This window comes from Diabrotica virgifera, chromosome 5, assembly GCF_917563875.1.
Source record: "Diabrotica virgifera virgifera chromosome 5, PGI_DIABVI_V3a".
NCBI classification, from domain to species: domain Eukaryota; kingdom Metazoa; phylum Arthropoda; class Insecta; order Coleoptera; family Chrysomelidae; genus Diabrotica; species Diabrotica virgifera.
Genome location: NC_065447.1, coordinates 84,703,630 through 84,719,046, shown reverse-complemented (window position 1 = coordinate 84,719,046; position 15,417 = coordinate 84,703,630). Strand labels below are relative to the sequence as shown.

General features: G+C 34.7%; 1 protein-coding gene across 3 annotated transcripts in view; it reads right to left on the bottom strand.

Annotated features, from left to right (window-relative positions):
• Window positions 1-15,417, bottom strand: part of LOC114324206 (ankyrin repeat and SAM domain-containing protein 1A-like) — a 351,154-nt gene that overhangs the window by 280,630 nt on the left and 55,107 nt on the right. For all 3 annotated transcript variants that reach the window (XM_028271967.2, XM_028271968.2, XM_028271969.2), the window contains exon 3: window positions 9,952-10,105. In XM_028271967.2, coding sequence (XP_028127768.2) covers window positions 9,952-10,105 — 154 coding nt within the window. The remainder of the gene's footprint in view (window positions 1-9,951; window positions 10,106-15,417) is intronic.

Sequence of the window (15,417 nt, the reverse complement as noted above, 5' to 3'; positions counted from 1 at the left end):
GGCCTTTTTGTCTCAATAAGACTAAATACTTAAATTATACTCTAACAACAGAAATCGCATAACGTTAATTAAAGAAATTAACTATATAAAAACATACTTCAAATTCACTGTAAATGTCAAAAACATTAAGCGAAAACGCCTATATAATCTTGCATTAGAAATTTATGCGAAAGTAAATGTCTATATTTCTTTTTTTTAGCCAAAACGGCAATGACCTCATATATTAAGTAGGTCTCTCAACTTTACGCAAATAGCATATTTATGGTAGCTATATTATCTCAGGCAAACAAAAATAAACCAAAATAGTTCACTCACTCAAACAAGTAGAGAAATGCTCCCTTCGTAGGCCGGCTGGCCCATGAGGCGCTAAAGATGAATAGGAAAAAATTCGACTATAGATACAGTCGAGAGAAGAACAGCGCTAATAATGCATAATGCAAACTTAGGTGGAAGGTGGACCCTTTAAAAAATAGAATAACGCAATTGTATTGGAGGCATTTATAAAAGATTGTTTTTTTTTAACTTACCGACACAAGTTGGGTCTACCAGACCTATGGCCACTGGAAATCACATGACTGCACTATATTAACTCAACTCACAAATGATGCAGAATTTTGAGAATTTGTGGTTTTTATGAACCTTTGGCGTCCTTTGTTTGTGGTGGGGTTTTAACCAATCAAAATTATGGGAAACTGTCAGAGATATTCAAGAACATATTTCCTTACCACTCGTAAAAGGGCTTAGCGAACCTAATACTTAAGAGGAGTTATGGGATGCAAGGCCCATATCATTCACCAGAAAGCTATTAAAGTCTAACATTCGACTCTATCGATAGCACACATGTTTCTAAGAAAAACACGGCACTAGAGATTCTGAAGTCTACAGGGAAATAAGTTAAAATCCATGTAGCAATGAAAACTGAATTAAATTCTACACTGGGAAAACTTAAACGTTATAAGTTTACGCTTCGAATCGACTTTTTTTATGGTACATCTTTCCTAATAGTACGAGATCCGAATAGGAGGTCAAAATGTACCCATCTGCTTGCCGGATGAAACATGTTTTTTATTAAATTTCATACATAGACAAATATTTCTAGCATAGGTTGCCTAGCAAAATCGTGTCATAGCTATCCTTAAGGGGGTGGGGCGAAGGGTTTGAAATCAATATTCCAAACACATTTTTTTTAAGATTGGTAGAATTATTTTATTTTTAAATTAAATAGACATATTCAGTACAATTCATAGATTACTCAAGAAAAAATTCAAGGAAAAATACTGAAAAATAAGCCAACGGTGGCAAATTATTAAAAGACACAAGATTTTGCGGTGGACATCATAACTCTCATTGAATCATGGTAAACAAAAAATTCAAAAAGATTTTATTAGCTTATGAGTTTCTCGAGGTAACGCTGTCAAGTTTTTTTAGTTTTATCTAATTGTGACTTTTTGATATCACTGAGAAATCTAAACAAAGACTTTTTTTGCAAAAAAGGGTGAAAATCAACATATTTATTATTGTTAAACAAAAAATAAGCATAAAACAAAAATATCTTGACAGCGTTAGCGCAAGGAATGTCTAAAGAAAATATATACAAAATTCCAGGTGAGTTGGTCAAGTAGTTTTTGAGTTACAATGTCAACAGCCTGAAAAAACAGTTTTGAGAAAAACGCGTTTAAAGTATTGTCAACTTTTATTTTCAATTTCTTTTTTGCCTGTCAAATGGTAAAGTGATGCACACCGAAATATGTTTTTAACTTGCGGAGTAATTTACAAAAAATATAAGAACAGCTGTTGACCGTTTCTCACTACGCTCAAACACGTTGGCACGAACTTGCTATAAAACGAGTCAAAGGTAGGTAGGGAGATAGTGTTAATAGCCCTAGCTTCGACTCGATTTGCATCAGGTTCGCGCCAGCACGCTTGAACGTAGTGAACAACGGCCAACAGCTGTTATTTTCTTTTGTAAATTACTCCGCGATTCAAAAAGATATTCCGGTGTGCATCATTTTACGATTTGAAAGACAAAAAAGAAATAGAAAATAAAAGTTGACAATATTTTAAACTCGTTTTCCTCAAAACTCCTTTTTTCAAAGACTGTAGACATTATATCTCAAAAACTGCTTGACCGACCCACCTAGAATTTTGTATATATTTTCTTTAGACATTCCTTGAGATAAAGCTGTCGAGATATTTTTTGTTGTATGCTTATTTTTTGTTTAACAATAATAAATATGTTAGTTTTCACCCTTTTTTATAAGAAAAATTTGTTTTTTTTGACTTCTGAGTGGTATCAAAAAGTCAAAATTAGATAAAACTAAAAAACTTCACAGCGTTACCTCGAGAAACTCATAAGCTAATAAAATATTTTTGAATTTTTTATTTACCATGATTCAATGTCCACCGCAAAATTCATTATATTTTGAGGTGTCTTTTAAAAATTTGCCACCGTTGGCTTATATTTTTCCTTGAATTTTTTCTTGAGTAATTTATGAATTATACTGAATATGCCTATTTAATTTAAAAATAAAATAATTCTACCAATCTTTTAAAACAAATGAGTTTGGAATATTGATTTCAACCCCTTCGCCCCCCCCCCTTAGGGATAGGTATGACACGATTTTGATAGACAATCTATGCTAGAAATAATTGTCTATGTATGAAATTTAATAAAAAACATATTTCATCCGACAAAAAGATGGGTACATTTTGACCTCCTATTCGGATCTTAGACTATAAGCGTAGGTGGCGATAGGATTAATGTTCGAACGTAATTTTGTGTTTAAAATAAAAAAAACTAAGGTATAAAAACACACTGCGATCTACGAATTTTTCCAGAACCGGTCCTGTCTGGAAAACCTCGGTGCACGAATGCAAGCAGCAATGACACGGTGGTATATTTCGTCTATGGGTTCCGTCAAAAGCCGAAAAGGTCGTATACGTAGTGAAGTGGCAATCGTGAAAGGGCCCAATAGACCATTATCAGAGCCAACGGTGATTAATCTACACAAATGGACCCTTATACCCGCTGCCAATCACTTGTATTGCTTGTTTGATTTTAACCCGTAATTCACTTGATTTATCCTCTGTAGCGAGGATAATCAAACTGTGTATTAGTCAGGTTTTGATCTCAAATAATGTATTTACTTTGGAAATCAGGCACATTCGGAGTTGGACAATGCCGTTGTGGTACAATGAATCGATTCTGATAAGGTAGATTTGCTGTATTAGCTAATAGCTCATAAAAATATATCACATTCAGTACAACGAAAAAAATGGAATCAACCACAGTAGTTAAAATTAACAAAAAAAATAGAACAATTTTTGGATTATTTAAAAAATATTGGACAAACTCTTTAAATATTCATTACCATCATATTAGTCCAGAAAGCCACTGCGCATCCGCTAGGAAAAATATTCTAATTCGGATTTTTTGCACAGTCTTACTCAAAAAGGACTCCTTTTAACAAATTTGCATGTTGCCAGGACCAAAAGGTGGTCAAAACTTTTTTAAACGTTTTTTTTTTTGTTTTTTCCTAAAATTATTTTTTTTTGCATGGAAAAAAGTTTTTTTAGGTTTTTTGGATCATTCCAAACAGAAAAGGTCTTTAGTGACTTTTCTCTAAAAATTATAGTTTTTGACATATAAGCGATTAAAAATTGAAAAATTGCGAAATCGGCCATTTTTAACCCTCAAAAACTATGTGAAAAACTGAAAGTTTGAATGTTGCCAAGGTAGGTAGATATTCTTTAAACATCGATTGATGAAATCCCGAAGAGTTTTTTGCAACGCAATATTCAAAACTCCTTTGTTTTTTAATTGCTAATCAAGCGTGCGCGACACTATTTTCCACGGACAGTATGGTGCAAATTAAAGGAATAAATTCGTTATTTCGTAAACCGGCGACTTTAAGGAAAAATCCCGAAATAGGTCGATTTTTATTTTTAAGTTATGATATTGTGGCATATATGGTATACTAGTGACGTCATCCGTCTGGGCGTGAAGACGTAATCGATGATTTTTTTAAATAAGAATAGGGGTCGTGTGGTAGCTCATTTGAAAGGTTCTTCAATTCTCTATTCAGTAATTTAAACATTTACATAATTATTTATACGGGTGTCCTTCTACTTCTTTTTTTGTCAAATAATTTAATTAATAAAAATTTTTTTGGAGACCCTGTATAAATAATTATGTAAATGTTTATATTACTAAATAGAGAATTGAAGAACCTTTCAAATGAGCTAGCACACGACCCCTATTCTCATTTAAAAAAATCATCGATTACGTCATCACGTCCAGATGGATGACGTCACTAGTATACCATATATGCCACAATATCATAACTTAAAAATAAAAATCGACCTGTTTCGTGATTTTTCCTTAAAGTCGCCGGTTTACGAAATAACGAATTTATTCCTTTAATTTGCACCATACTGTCGGTGGAAAATAGTGTCGCGCACGCTTGATTAGCAATTAAAAAACAAAGGAGTTTTGAATATTGTATTGCAAAAAACTCTTCGAGATTTCATCAATAGAAGTTTAAAGAATATCTACCTACCTTGGCAACATTCAAATTTTCAGCTTTTCACATAGTTTTTGAGGGTTAAAAATGGCCGATTTCGCATTTTTTTCAATTTTTAATCGCCGATATGTCAAAAACTATCATTTTTAGAGAAGAGTCACTAAAGACCGATTCCTTTTTTAGTAAGACTGTGCAAAAAATCCGAATTAGAATATTTTTCCTAGCGGATTCGCAGTGGCTTTCTGGACTATATTATTATCTAGTTACTTTAGCAAAACAGAGAATTGACTGAAATATTCAAAAGAATTATTCAAATACGTCACATTATGAAGATTTAAATAAATTTAAATATCATCTACATGCGAATTTATACAAAATATTATCAAAGCTCCATGGTTTTAGGATTGTCGTGGTCAGTGCAAAAAGTGGTTAAGTCACATTTTAAGTCACAATGTTTCTGAATTATTATAGGAGTTTTTAAAGTTTTAAATAGTGCCCATGTATTTGGTTCTCAAAAAATGTTTTTAAATAGGGCTTGATTCTTCTTCTTCTTCAGTGCCTTATCCGGTCCGGATGTTGGCGATCATCAAGGCTATCATTGTTTTGTTGACTGCTCTGCGAAACAGCTCCGCGGAGGTTATCCCAAACCATTGTCGGAGGTTTTTCAACCACGAGATACGACGGCGTCCCGGTCCTCTCCTGCCAAATATTTTGCCCTGCATGACGAGTTGAAGAACTCGATATTTTTCTTCGTTCCGCATCACGTGGCCAAGGTACTCAAGCTTACGTTGTTTTACTAAATTAAGCACTTCTTTTTCTTTTGTCATGTGCTGTAGGACCTCAATGTTGGTGACATGGTCCACATAAGATATTTTTAGTATCCTCCTGTAGATCCACATCTCAAAGGCTTCAATCCGCTTTTCAGTGGCTTGCGTCAGTGTCCAGGCTTCAACTCCATACAGTAGCACTGGAAGACCGTAGCACCTCACTATCCGCATCTTGGTTCCCAAACTGAGATCACCGCAGCACAGCAAGGATCTCAGCTTGATAAATGTAGACCGTGCCATTTCAATTATCGATCTAATCTCTTGAGCGTGGTCCCATTGTAAGTTGAGGGTAGTTCCGAGGTAAGTGAATCTGTCGACTCTCTGGATCTCTTCGCTATCTGCCATTAGTGCCCCGGGATCTAAATTTACACGGCTGACAACCATGAATTTAGTTTTCTTAATATTAAGGTTCAGTCCGTATGTTACGCTCACAGTTCTCACACGGTCTAGTAAGGCCTGTAGATCATTTAGGCTGGTTGCTAGTAATACAGTGTCATCGGCGTAGCGGATATTATTGATGTATTCACCGTTCACTCGGATTCCCATCTCTAGGTTTCTGAGGGCTTCAGTAAAAATTTCTTCAGAGTATATATTGAAAAGAGTCGGCGAGAGCACACAGCCCTGCCTTACTCCTCGCATGATCTTCACTTGGTCGGTCAACTGGTCTTCGACCTTGACTTGAGCACGCTGGTTTCAGTATAAATTCATGATGATCCGAATGTCCTTCTCATCTAATCCTACTCTTTGTATGGCGGTGACCATCTTCTGGTGCTGGCAAGGGTCAAATGCCTTGGCGTAGTCAATAAAACAAGCATAGACATCACAACCAACATCGCGGCATCTCTGAAGTAGAACTTGTAAGGTGAAAAGTGCTTCACGTGTACCCATGGAATCGCGGAATCCAAATTGCATTTCACCGACATTTTCCTCGCATTTCTTGTAAATTCTGGCATGTATGATTTTAAGAAAAATCTTAAGTGCATGACTCATAAGGCTAATAGTCCGGAAATCTTCGCACGTTTTCGCAGATCGTTTTTTTTTTTTTGGTATTGTTACAAACGTTGACAAGAGCCATTCCTCTGGGATATTACCTGAGTCGTATATGGCGTTGAACAGTTCAGTTAACTCCTTCGTGCTTACTTCACTCATCACCTTGATAAGTTCGACGGGCATTTCGTCCGGACCTGTGGGCTTGATTACTTTTTGTAAAACAAAAATAGACAAAATTAAAAAATAGAATTAAATATTATTTCTAAAAAATTTAAATAGGTATACATATTACTCATTACACAGTAGCCTTACAGGTAGCCAGTACAGGTCAATTTTTGATTAAAGGGGGACACATCTCTCCGGTATTTTCGATTAATTTACTTTAACACAGGATGAGAATGACCCCAAAATTTTTAATGGCAATGGGGGTCAAATAAGATATCGTCTTAAAGCCCTTGGAATTCCCTGTAAATTACCCTTTAAATTTTTGAATTCGGTCCAATACTTTATTTTATTTAAAAACGCTTCTAAACTGTAAATTGTGGTTACCTACTGAATTAGTTGAATTAGTACGCCATTGGATTAGATCTTAATTTCTTTCTTGGTCCAGAAAGATTTCTTAAAGAACATGAAATTAAAGGATTTTCTTGCGAACATCAATTGAAAGCATTAATTTTAGGACAACTAGCTTAAGGTGAAAGTAAAATCGAAAATAGCCCAAAAACGTGTCCCGCTTTAATCAAAAATTGACATGTCACTGAGTTTTTCAAAAATGTTGTCGTGGTTCCTGGCAATGTCTCTGTTTCGTTTTCGTCTGGCCACTCTGTATAGAGAGTGGGCTAGTGGGAGTATACAGGGTGTTAGTAAATAAGAATGAAAAATTTTAAGGGCTAATTCTACATGAAAAATTAATACCAGTTTGCTCTATAAACATATGTCCGCAAATGCTTAGTTTCGGAGATACGGGGTGTTGAAATTTTTATTTCAATTGCCAATTTATTGAAATGAAAATTAAATTTGGTGAGTTTTAGGAGGTAGTTATTACGAATTTTTTGACATACAATTTAGAATGTTGTATTCATCATTGGGGCGCCTACGGGTAATGGTCTGAATTTTTTAAAGAAAAAAATAGTACGCAACTGAGATATTTCGAATTAAAAATTATTTTTAAATTCCACGTCTAATTTATGATAAAAAAACCTTTCTTGCCTTTTTTTCATATGATGCACCGTTTTTATGTAGAAAAATAAAACATCTTGGCGCGTATTTTTCATTTCTTAATACATCATCAAGAACTATCCAATATAATAATACTAAACTAGAACAATAACAGAAAATATTACTAATAAGATTTCAACTAGGTGCAAAGCTGCAAGAAATGTTTAAAATGATCTCCTTTACAGATAACAGAAGAATTGTATATTCATCATTGGCGCGCGTACAGGTAATGGTCTGAATTTTTTGAAGAAAAAAATAGTACGCCACTGAGATATGTCAAACTAAAAATCATTTTTGAATTCCTCGTTCAATTTACGACAAAAAATCTTTCTTTCCTTTTTTTCATGCGAGGCGACGTTTTTATACAAAAAAATAAAACATCTTAACGCTTACCAAGTATTTGAGGTAGTTTCCATATGCATAGAAACTTAGTTTAAATACTTTGTAAACGTTAGATGTTTATTTTTTTTTTGCATAAAAACGGCGCCGCATATGAAAAAAAGGCAAGAAAGATTTTTTGTCGTCAATTGAACGAGGAATTCAAAAATGATTTTTAGTTTGACATATCTCAGTGGCGTACTATTTTTTTCTTCAATAAATTCAGACCATTACCCGTACGCGCGCCAATGATGAATATAAAATTCTTCTGTTACCTGTAAAGGAGATCATTTTAAACATTTCTTGCAGCTTTGTACCTAGTTGAAATGGTATTAGTAATATTTTCTGTTATTGTTCTAGTTTAGTATTATTATATTGGATAGTTCTTGATGATGTATTAAGAAATGAAAAATATGCGCCAAGATGTTTTATTTTTCTGCATAAAAACGGTGCATCATATGAAAAAAAGGCAAGAAAGGTTTTTTATCATAAATTAGAAGTGGAATTTAAAAATAATTTCTAATTCGAAATATCTCAGTGGCGTACTATTTTTTTCTTTAAAATAATTCAGACCATTGCCCGTAGGCGCGCCAATGATGAATACAAAGTTCTTAATTGTATGTCATAAAATTCGTAATAAATACCTCTTAAAACTCACCAAATTTCATTTTCATAGCTCAACTGGTCTTAGAGCAATAAATAAATTGGCAGTTTGAAATAAAAATTTAAACACCCCGTATCTCCGAAACTAAGCATTTGCGGACATATGTTTATAGAGCAAACTGGCATTAATTTTTTATGTAGAATTAGCCCTTAAAATTTTTCATACTTATTTACTAACACCCTGTATATTGTGTGGGCCAAAGAAAACAGTCCTCCAGTATTTGGCAGTATTTATTAGATTTTAAGGAAATGCAGAAACAGGTCAATTTTTGGTCTAAGGGGGACACACTTTTACGGTACATACATTTATCATTTGTCAACTCCCTCCCTTCCACTTCCCCCACCCCTTATTTTTAAATAGGGAAGAGGGATCGTGTGCTAGCTCATTTGAAAGGTTATTCAATTCTCTATTCAGTAATATTAACATTGACATAATTATTTATACAGGGTGTCCAAGAAAAATTATTTTGAATTAAATTAACTGACACAAAAAGAAGAATGTATGTAATTTATTTAGTTCAAAATACATTCTACTGCTGTCACAAAACAGAAAAAAATGTTTTTTGATAAATAAACATTGATTTTCGCTTAATTTCAATGTTCAAGCTGCCACCCATCTGCCTCTTGGTAGGTTGAATATTGAATTTAAGCAACAAACAATGTTTATTTATCAAATAAATATTTTTTTCTGTTTTCTGTCAACAGTAGGATGTATTTTGAGTTAAATAAATTACATACATTCTTCTTTTTGTGTCAATTAATTTAATTCAAAATAATTTTTCTTGGACACCCTGTATAAATAATTATGTCAATGTTAATGTTACTGAATAGAGAATTGAATAGCCTTTCAAATGAACTAGCACACGACCCCTATTCCCTATTTAAAAATAAGTGGTGGGGAAAGTGGAAGGGAGGGAGTTGACAAATGAGAGATGTATGTACCGTAAAAATGTGTCCCCTTAGAACAAAAATCGACCTGTTTCTTCATTTCCTTAAAATCTCACAAATACTGGCAAATATCGAGGTGGACTGTTTTCTTTAGCCCACACTGTATATCAGCACCGCTTTCGATATCTGTCCATTTATTCCCAGTGTCATGACAGTTTGACAAGTTTTGTAACAGCTTCCAACTTTTTTTTTATTTTTTAAGTATCTATTGCCATATTCCAATGAAGGGCTGCTGTAAATTTTTCTGTTGTGACTGAATTTTTCTGATGTGAATCTCTAGTTTGAATGAATTTTCTGCTTTCAAAAACGAATCAGTTTCATAGCACTTTTCTTAATTTTTTGTCATAAGCTAAATAAAAACCATATACGAAATTGATCTGTTTTAGGACTTGATAAGTACTTACCGTCAAGTTGACATTACATATAGATGGCCCCGATAACAACAACCGCACGATGTCAACATTTCCGGACCAAGCTGCCAGATGAAGAGGTGAGGAACCTTTGCTATCAACAATGTTTGTTGAAGCATCATGTTCCAGGAGCAACTTCACAATTTCTCTGTAAAAAAAATGTCAACCGTATAATTCGAAGAAATCCAAGATTTGATCTAAATACATATTTCATTCAAGTCTTCTAAACACACGCACACACACTCTTCTCTGTAGCAAAGAAATCACAACTCTGTGTTCAGAGAAAGAATCGAGGAAGGCGCACAATATTGAGGAGAATGTCTTGGTCAAAAAGCCTTGATTGGTTGAGAAATAGAATAAATACAGGGTTACGCAATGGCAGCTACGTACGCCGTTGCTCCCGCTTGGCGGCGCTAGTGTAGTTGGCGGTCAACGTTTTGACAGTTCTTTTAGCGTGCTTGGTAGTTTTGTTTTAATTAGTGCGATTTAATAAATTATGGCAGAAAAATACGGATCTTGAACTGCTTGTTAATTGAAAAACGAATTGAGAAGAAATGCAAGGATTACTGGAAAAAAGTTATTCACATGACAGAGAGAGAAAAAATTTAATCCTTTGTAAATTTACTATTGAACTAAGACCTTTAAACTTCACCGCTACAGATTGGGGTAAGAAACATAAAAAAAAATAAAAGCCTGATGAGTCATCTCCTAAAATTGTTCTTAAAGATAATCCATGAAAGAATTTCCAAGCTGTGTGAAAGTCAAATTTCGCCCAACCATTTCGGGTTCATAAATGCTGTTGGTACGAGAGAAGCTTTGTTTTCAATACAATTCTTATTCCAGAGATACAAAGACGTCAATTGCGACGTATACGCATGTCTGGTTGATTACGAGAAAGCGTTTGATCGAGTACAGTACGCCAAGATGATGCAAAAATACTAAAAGAAGCAGGAATTAACAACCAAGATCTGAAAATAATTAGAAATCTTTACTGGAATCAGACTGCAAACCTCAGAGTTGACGGTGAACACACCGAATATGTGAAAATCATGCGTGGAGTGAGAAATCTTTACTCTACTGAAAGAATATTTATCGAAGCTTTGCACGAAACTGGAAAAGGTATTCTACTAAACGGGTACCACCTAAATAACATCAGGTACCGCCTAAATAATAACATCACTTTTTTCTCATCAGATTATCTTTGGGAAATCTTTGTCCTGATATTCTAGATGAGAACAAAGGTACAGGACAACCCCGAGGCATCTTATTTTCTTAAATTAAATTTACACAGCGAAATAAATGCAATCTTTACTTAGAAATATACAGTATGGTGCAAATGAAAGGAATAAATTCGTTATTTCGTAAACCGGCTACTTTAAGAAAAAATCCCGAAACAGGTCGATTTGCATTTTTAAATTATGATATTTTGACATGTATGTCATACTAGTGACGTCATCCATCTGGGCGTGATGACGTAATCGATGATTTTTTAAATGAGAATAGGGGTCGTGTACTAGCTTATTTGAAAGGTTATTCAATTCTCTATTCATTAATATAAACATTTACATAATTATTTATACAGGGTGTCTAAAAAAAATTTTTAAATTAAATTATTTAACAAAAAAAAAAGAAGAATGTATGTAATTAATTTAATTATAAATATATATTACTGCTGTCAGAAATCGGACAATAATGTTTATATCACAAATAAACATTGCTTTTCGCTTAAATTAAATGTTCAAACTTCAAAGATGCAGGTGGCTGGCTTGAATATTGAATTTAGTCGAAAAGCAATATTTATTTCTGAAATAAACATTTTTTTCTGTTTTCGGGCAACAGTAAAAAGTATTTTGAGTTAAATAAATTACATACATTCTTCTTTTTTTGTACACCCTTTTTCTCAAATAATTTAATAAAAATTTTTTTAGACACCCTGTACAAATAATTATGTTTATATTACATGTATTAAATGTTTATATTACTGAATGGATAATTGAATTGCCTTTTAAATGAGCTAGTTTACGACCCCTATTCCCATTTAAAAAAAATCATCGATTACGTCATCACGCCCAGATGGATGACGTCACTATAATGACAAATATTCCAAAATATCATAATTTAAAAATAAAAATCGACCTGTTTCGGAATTTCTTCTTAAAGTCGCCGGTTTACGAAATAACGAATTTATTCCTTTCATTTGCACCATACTGTATAGATTTGGACAGTTGACGTGACCTCTAACTACACTAGCGTCATCTACGTTGACCTTTTCAGATTAGCTGGCATTGAACTGTTACCTATTTAAACGACCATAATTTTTGGTGTGAAATTATTTTTTATTGATTCAAATGACAAAAATGTGTGAAAATAATCAAAATTTCAGAATCCACTCATTTTAGCTCGATATGGCCACCTTTTGCCTTGACTATGGCCTTCAGACGTTTAAAAAACGAGTTGCATGCTGCACGAATGTGATCGAATGTGATCTTCCGGTATTTTGGCTCATTCACGTATAATTTCTTTCTTCAGCGCATCCATACTGGCATATTTTTTAGTCCTCACCTTGCTCTCCAAAATGGACCAGATGGAATAGTCCATCGGATTTGCGTCTGGCGAATTCGAAAGCCATTGTGTGGATGAAATGAAGTGTGGAACATGGTTTTTTAACCATTCTTGGTTCACATTAGCTTTATGAGACGGTGCCGAGTCTTGTTGGAACGTCCATGGTCTACAACCGAAATATTTGCGTGCCCACTGCTCTAAAGCAGCTTCTAAAACATTTTCCCGATAATAAGTTGCATTCACTTTGACACCAGGTTCAATAAAAATGATTGGAGAGCGTCCATCGGCGGTTACACCTGCCCATACCATTTCTTGGGATGGGAAATTACTTCGGGTGGCCGTTCGTAGGCTCAAACTTTCGTAGGTGCGTTCGGTCAAGTAAACATGATCATTTTGAGAGTTTATGAACTGCTCAATAGGGAAATTGTTCTCATCAGAGAACACTATGTTCGGAAATTCGCCACGTTGTGCAGGCGTAACAACTCCTTTGCTCTTTCAAGCCGAACTTTTTTTGTTTTGATGTAAGATTGTGTGCTTTTTGGAACTTGTAAGGCTTGACCTTGAGCTCCTTTTTCAATATTCGTTGCATGCTTCGCTGGGATATTTTCAGTTCTTTGGCCATTTGATTACCACTACGACGTGGATTTCGCTCAAGTCGAGCCTTCACTTTCCGAACCATTTCAGGTGATGTTGCTGTTTTTTTTTCGTCCACCACCATAGCGTTTGGCAATGCTACCAGTATCATTATAACGAGTTATGGTGCGATACACAAACATTTTATTCACTTTGAGGTGTTTGAGCTGACGAACAATAGCTGGTTGTGATTTTCCCGCCAAATATAACGCAATCACACTATTAAATTCCATTGTGAATAACTTTTGTTGTATGTATAAAACTTAGATGCAAATGCTTTTGACAGCTTATTAAACAATACACTGAAGTGTTATCAGGCCAACTTTGACGTAGCTGTCATTATCGATTTGCCAGATATATCGATGTGAAGTTGGTAACAGTTCAATTGCGTAACCCTGTAGTTCACTTGCAAATCTGTACAACTGTTCACAGCACCAACTCAACCGTTAAAATGACCATGATCATAGTTAAACTTCATAACAGAGAACATACTTGTAAAAGAAAAAGGTTCGAATTTGACGCTAGCCAGAGAAAACTTTTAAACTCATGAAGTATAAAGTCCAAATCTACAGCTGTGAACTGAAGATGACGAGTAAATCTGGTCGGCCTAAGAATGAAAAGAACGAAAAGGGCACGAAAAAAAAATAAAAGCTCCGACAAGTACATACGTTTGGATTCATTTATTATGATATGATTTATTGGTACAATTTTGTAGCTCTACTAAATACCTGAGGAAATGGTTCTCCACAACAACAACTAATCTCTTTAAAGCATCAGTTAATGAAATAATTATAGCCAGAATGGTCGCCAATATTCGAAACGAATAGGCACCAAAAGAAGAAGACTAAATACCGTTGCAGGATGATGGAAGCTTCAACTGGGTTTTCGTAAAGTTGCTAGGATGACGTTATCGTCCGCGCAGGTTAATATAATATAACAGTGTGAGGAGAGGTAGGAACATCTGGTGTAAATAACACATAGATGAAACCCAACAAAAACACTGACATTTGATCTGAACTGTATGTCAAGAAGAAACGATTTTCAAGTAAGTAGTCGATAAAGTGCTGGTGGGAAAATTTTGTACAACAGTTTACCACGCCAAACGTTGTCAAGGGCTTGGCTAACATCCAGGAACACCGATGGACAATAAATACATACCTACTTCTTTTATTCATTGAACACTTTATTCTCTATATTTGATGAATTTTTGAGTGATTTCGTCTAAAGCCTTCTAAAGAATAAACGTGAAGGAATCGATTGTTCAGGGTTTAGACAATGTAGGCAATGTATAATATTAGTAATACACTGATTGATCTATAAGATGAGATCTCATTTGGGTTTTTCCCAGTTTTCAGTTATGCTCCATCCAGAGGCAGGATCTGCGGAGTCACTACAGGGGGATTATGTATTTATTACATCCATATAAGTTGATGGCATTCGATTTGTCACGAAAAAGTCGATGGCATTCGATTTGTCAGGATCAGTCAGTTAGCATTAGCGATGAATCTCGATTATGTTTAGGAATGCATAGTGACAGAGCCAAGGTCAGAAGACGACGTGGTGAAAGACGAAATCTATAGTTTTTTGTGGCACGGCAAGTAACATGTACTGTTGGGGTATGGTATGGGGTGTCGTCGCTTATGGTTTAAGTTCACCTCTAATCTTTGTCAAATGGAACATGACAGCTCAGCGATACGTAGAAGAAATTCTGAAACCTTATCTCATACCAACAAAGAGACGCTCCAACATCCAAATTTTAGCAGGATAACGCAAGGCCACACATTACAAGAATCACCATGGAATTTAAACAGTCTGCAGTTAATCTTTTGCCGTGGCCCCCGAGATCTCCAGATTTAGCCCCAATTGAACACGCGTTATCCTCCTCAAACTTTGTCAGCACTTCGGAATGCGTTCATTTGGGCATGGAACGAGATACTCCAGGAGGATATTGACCACCTAATCCGAAGCGAGCCCAGTCGCGTTGATGCACAAAGGTGCATCAACACATTATTAAGAGCAAACAGTAGCGATCAACAGGTAGCAACAAAAACGTTTCAAGATTGCGGCTCTAATTTTGAATATTTTGTCGAGATATTTGGCACACATATTCGTAATATAATAAAGAATATACAGAGCCCAATTTGAGAAATATGTTAGTATATAGTATATGGAAATTACTCTATAACTAAATAATATATTGAAAAAAGGAGCCTGTACCGCCATTAAGAAAGACAAAAAAATACACTTTTTTCAAATAAACTTTTT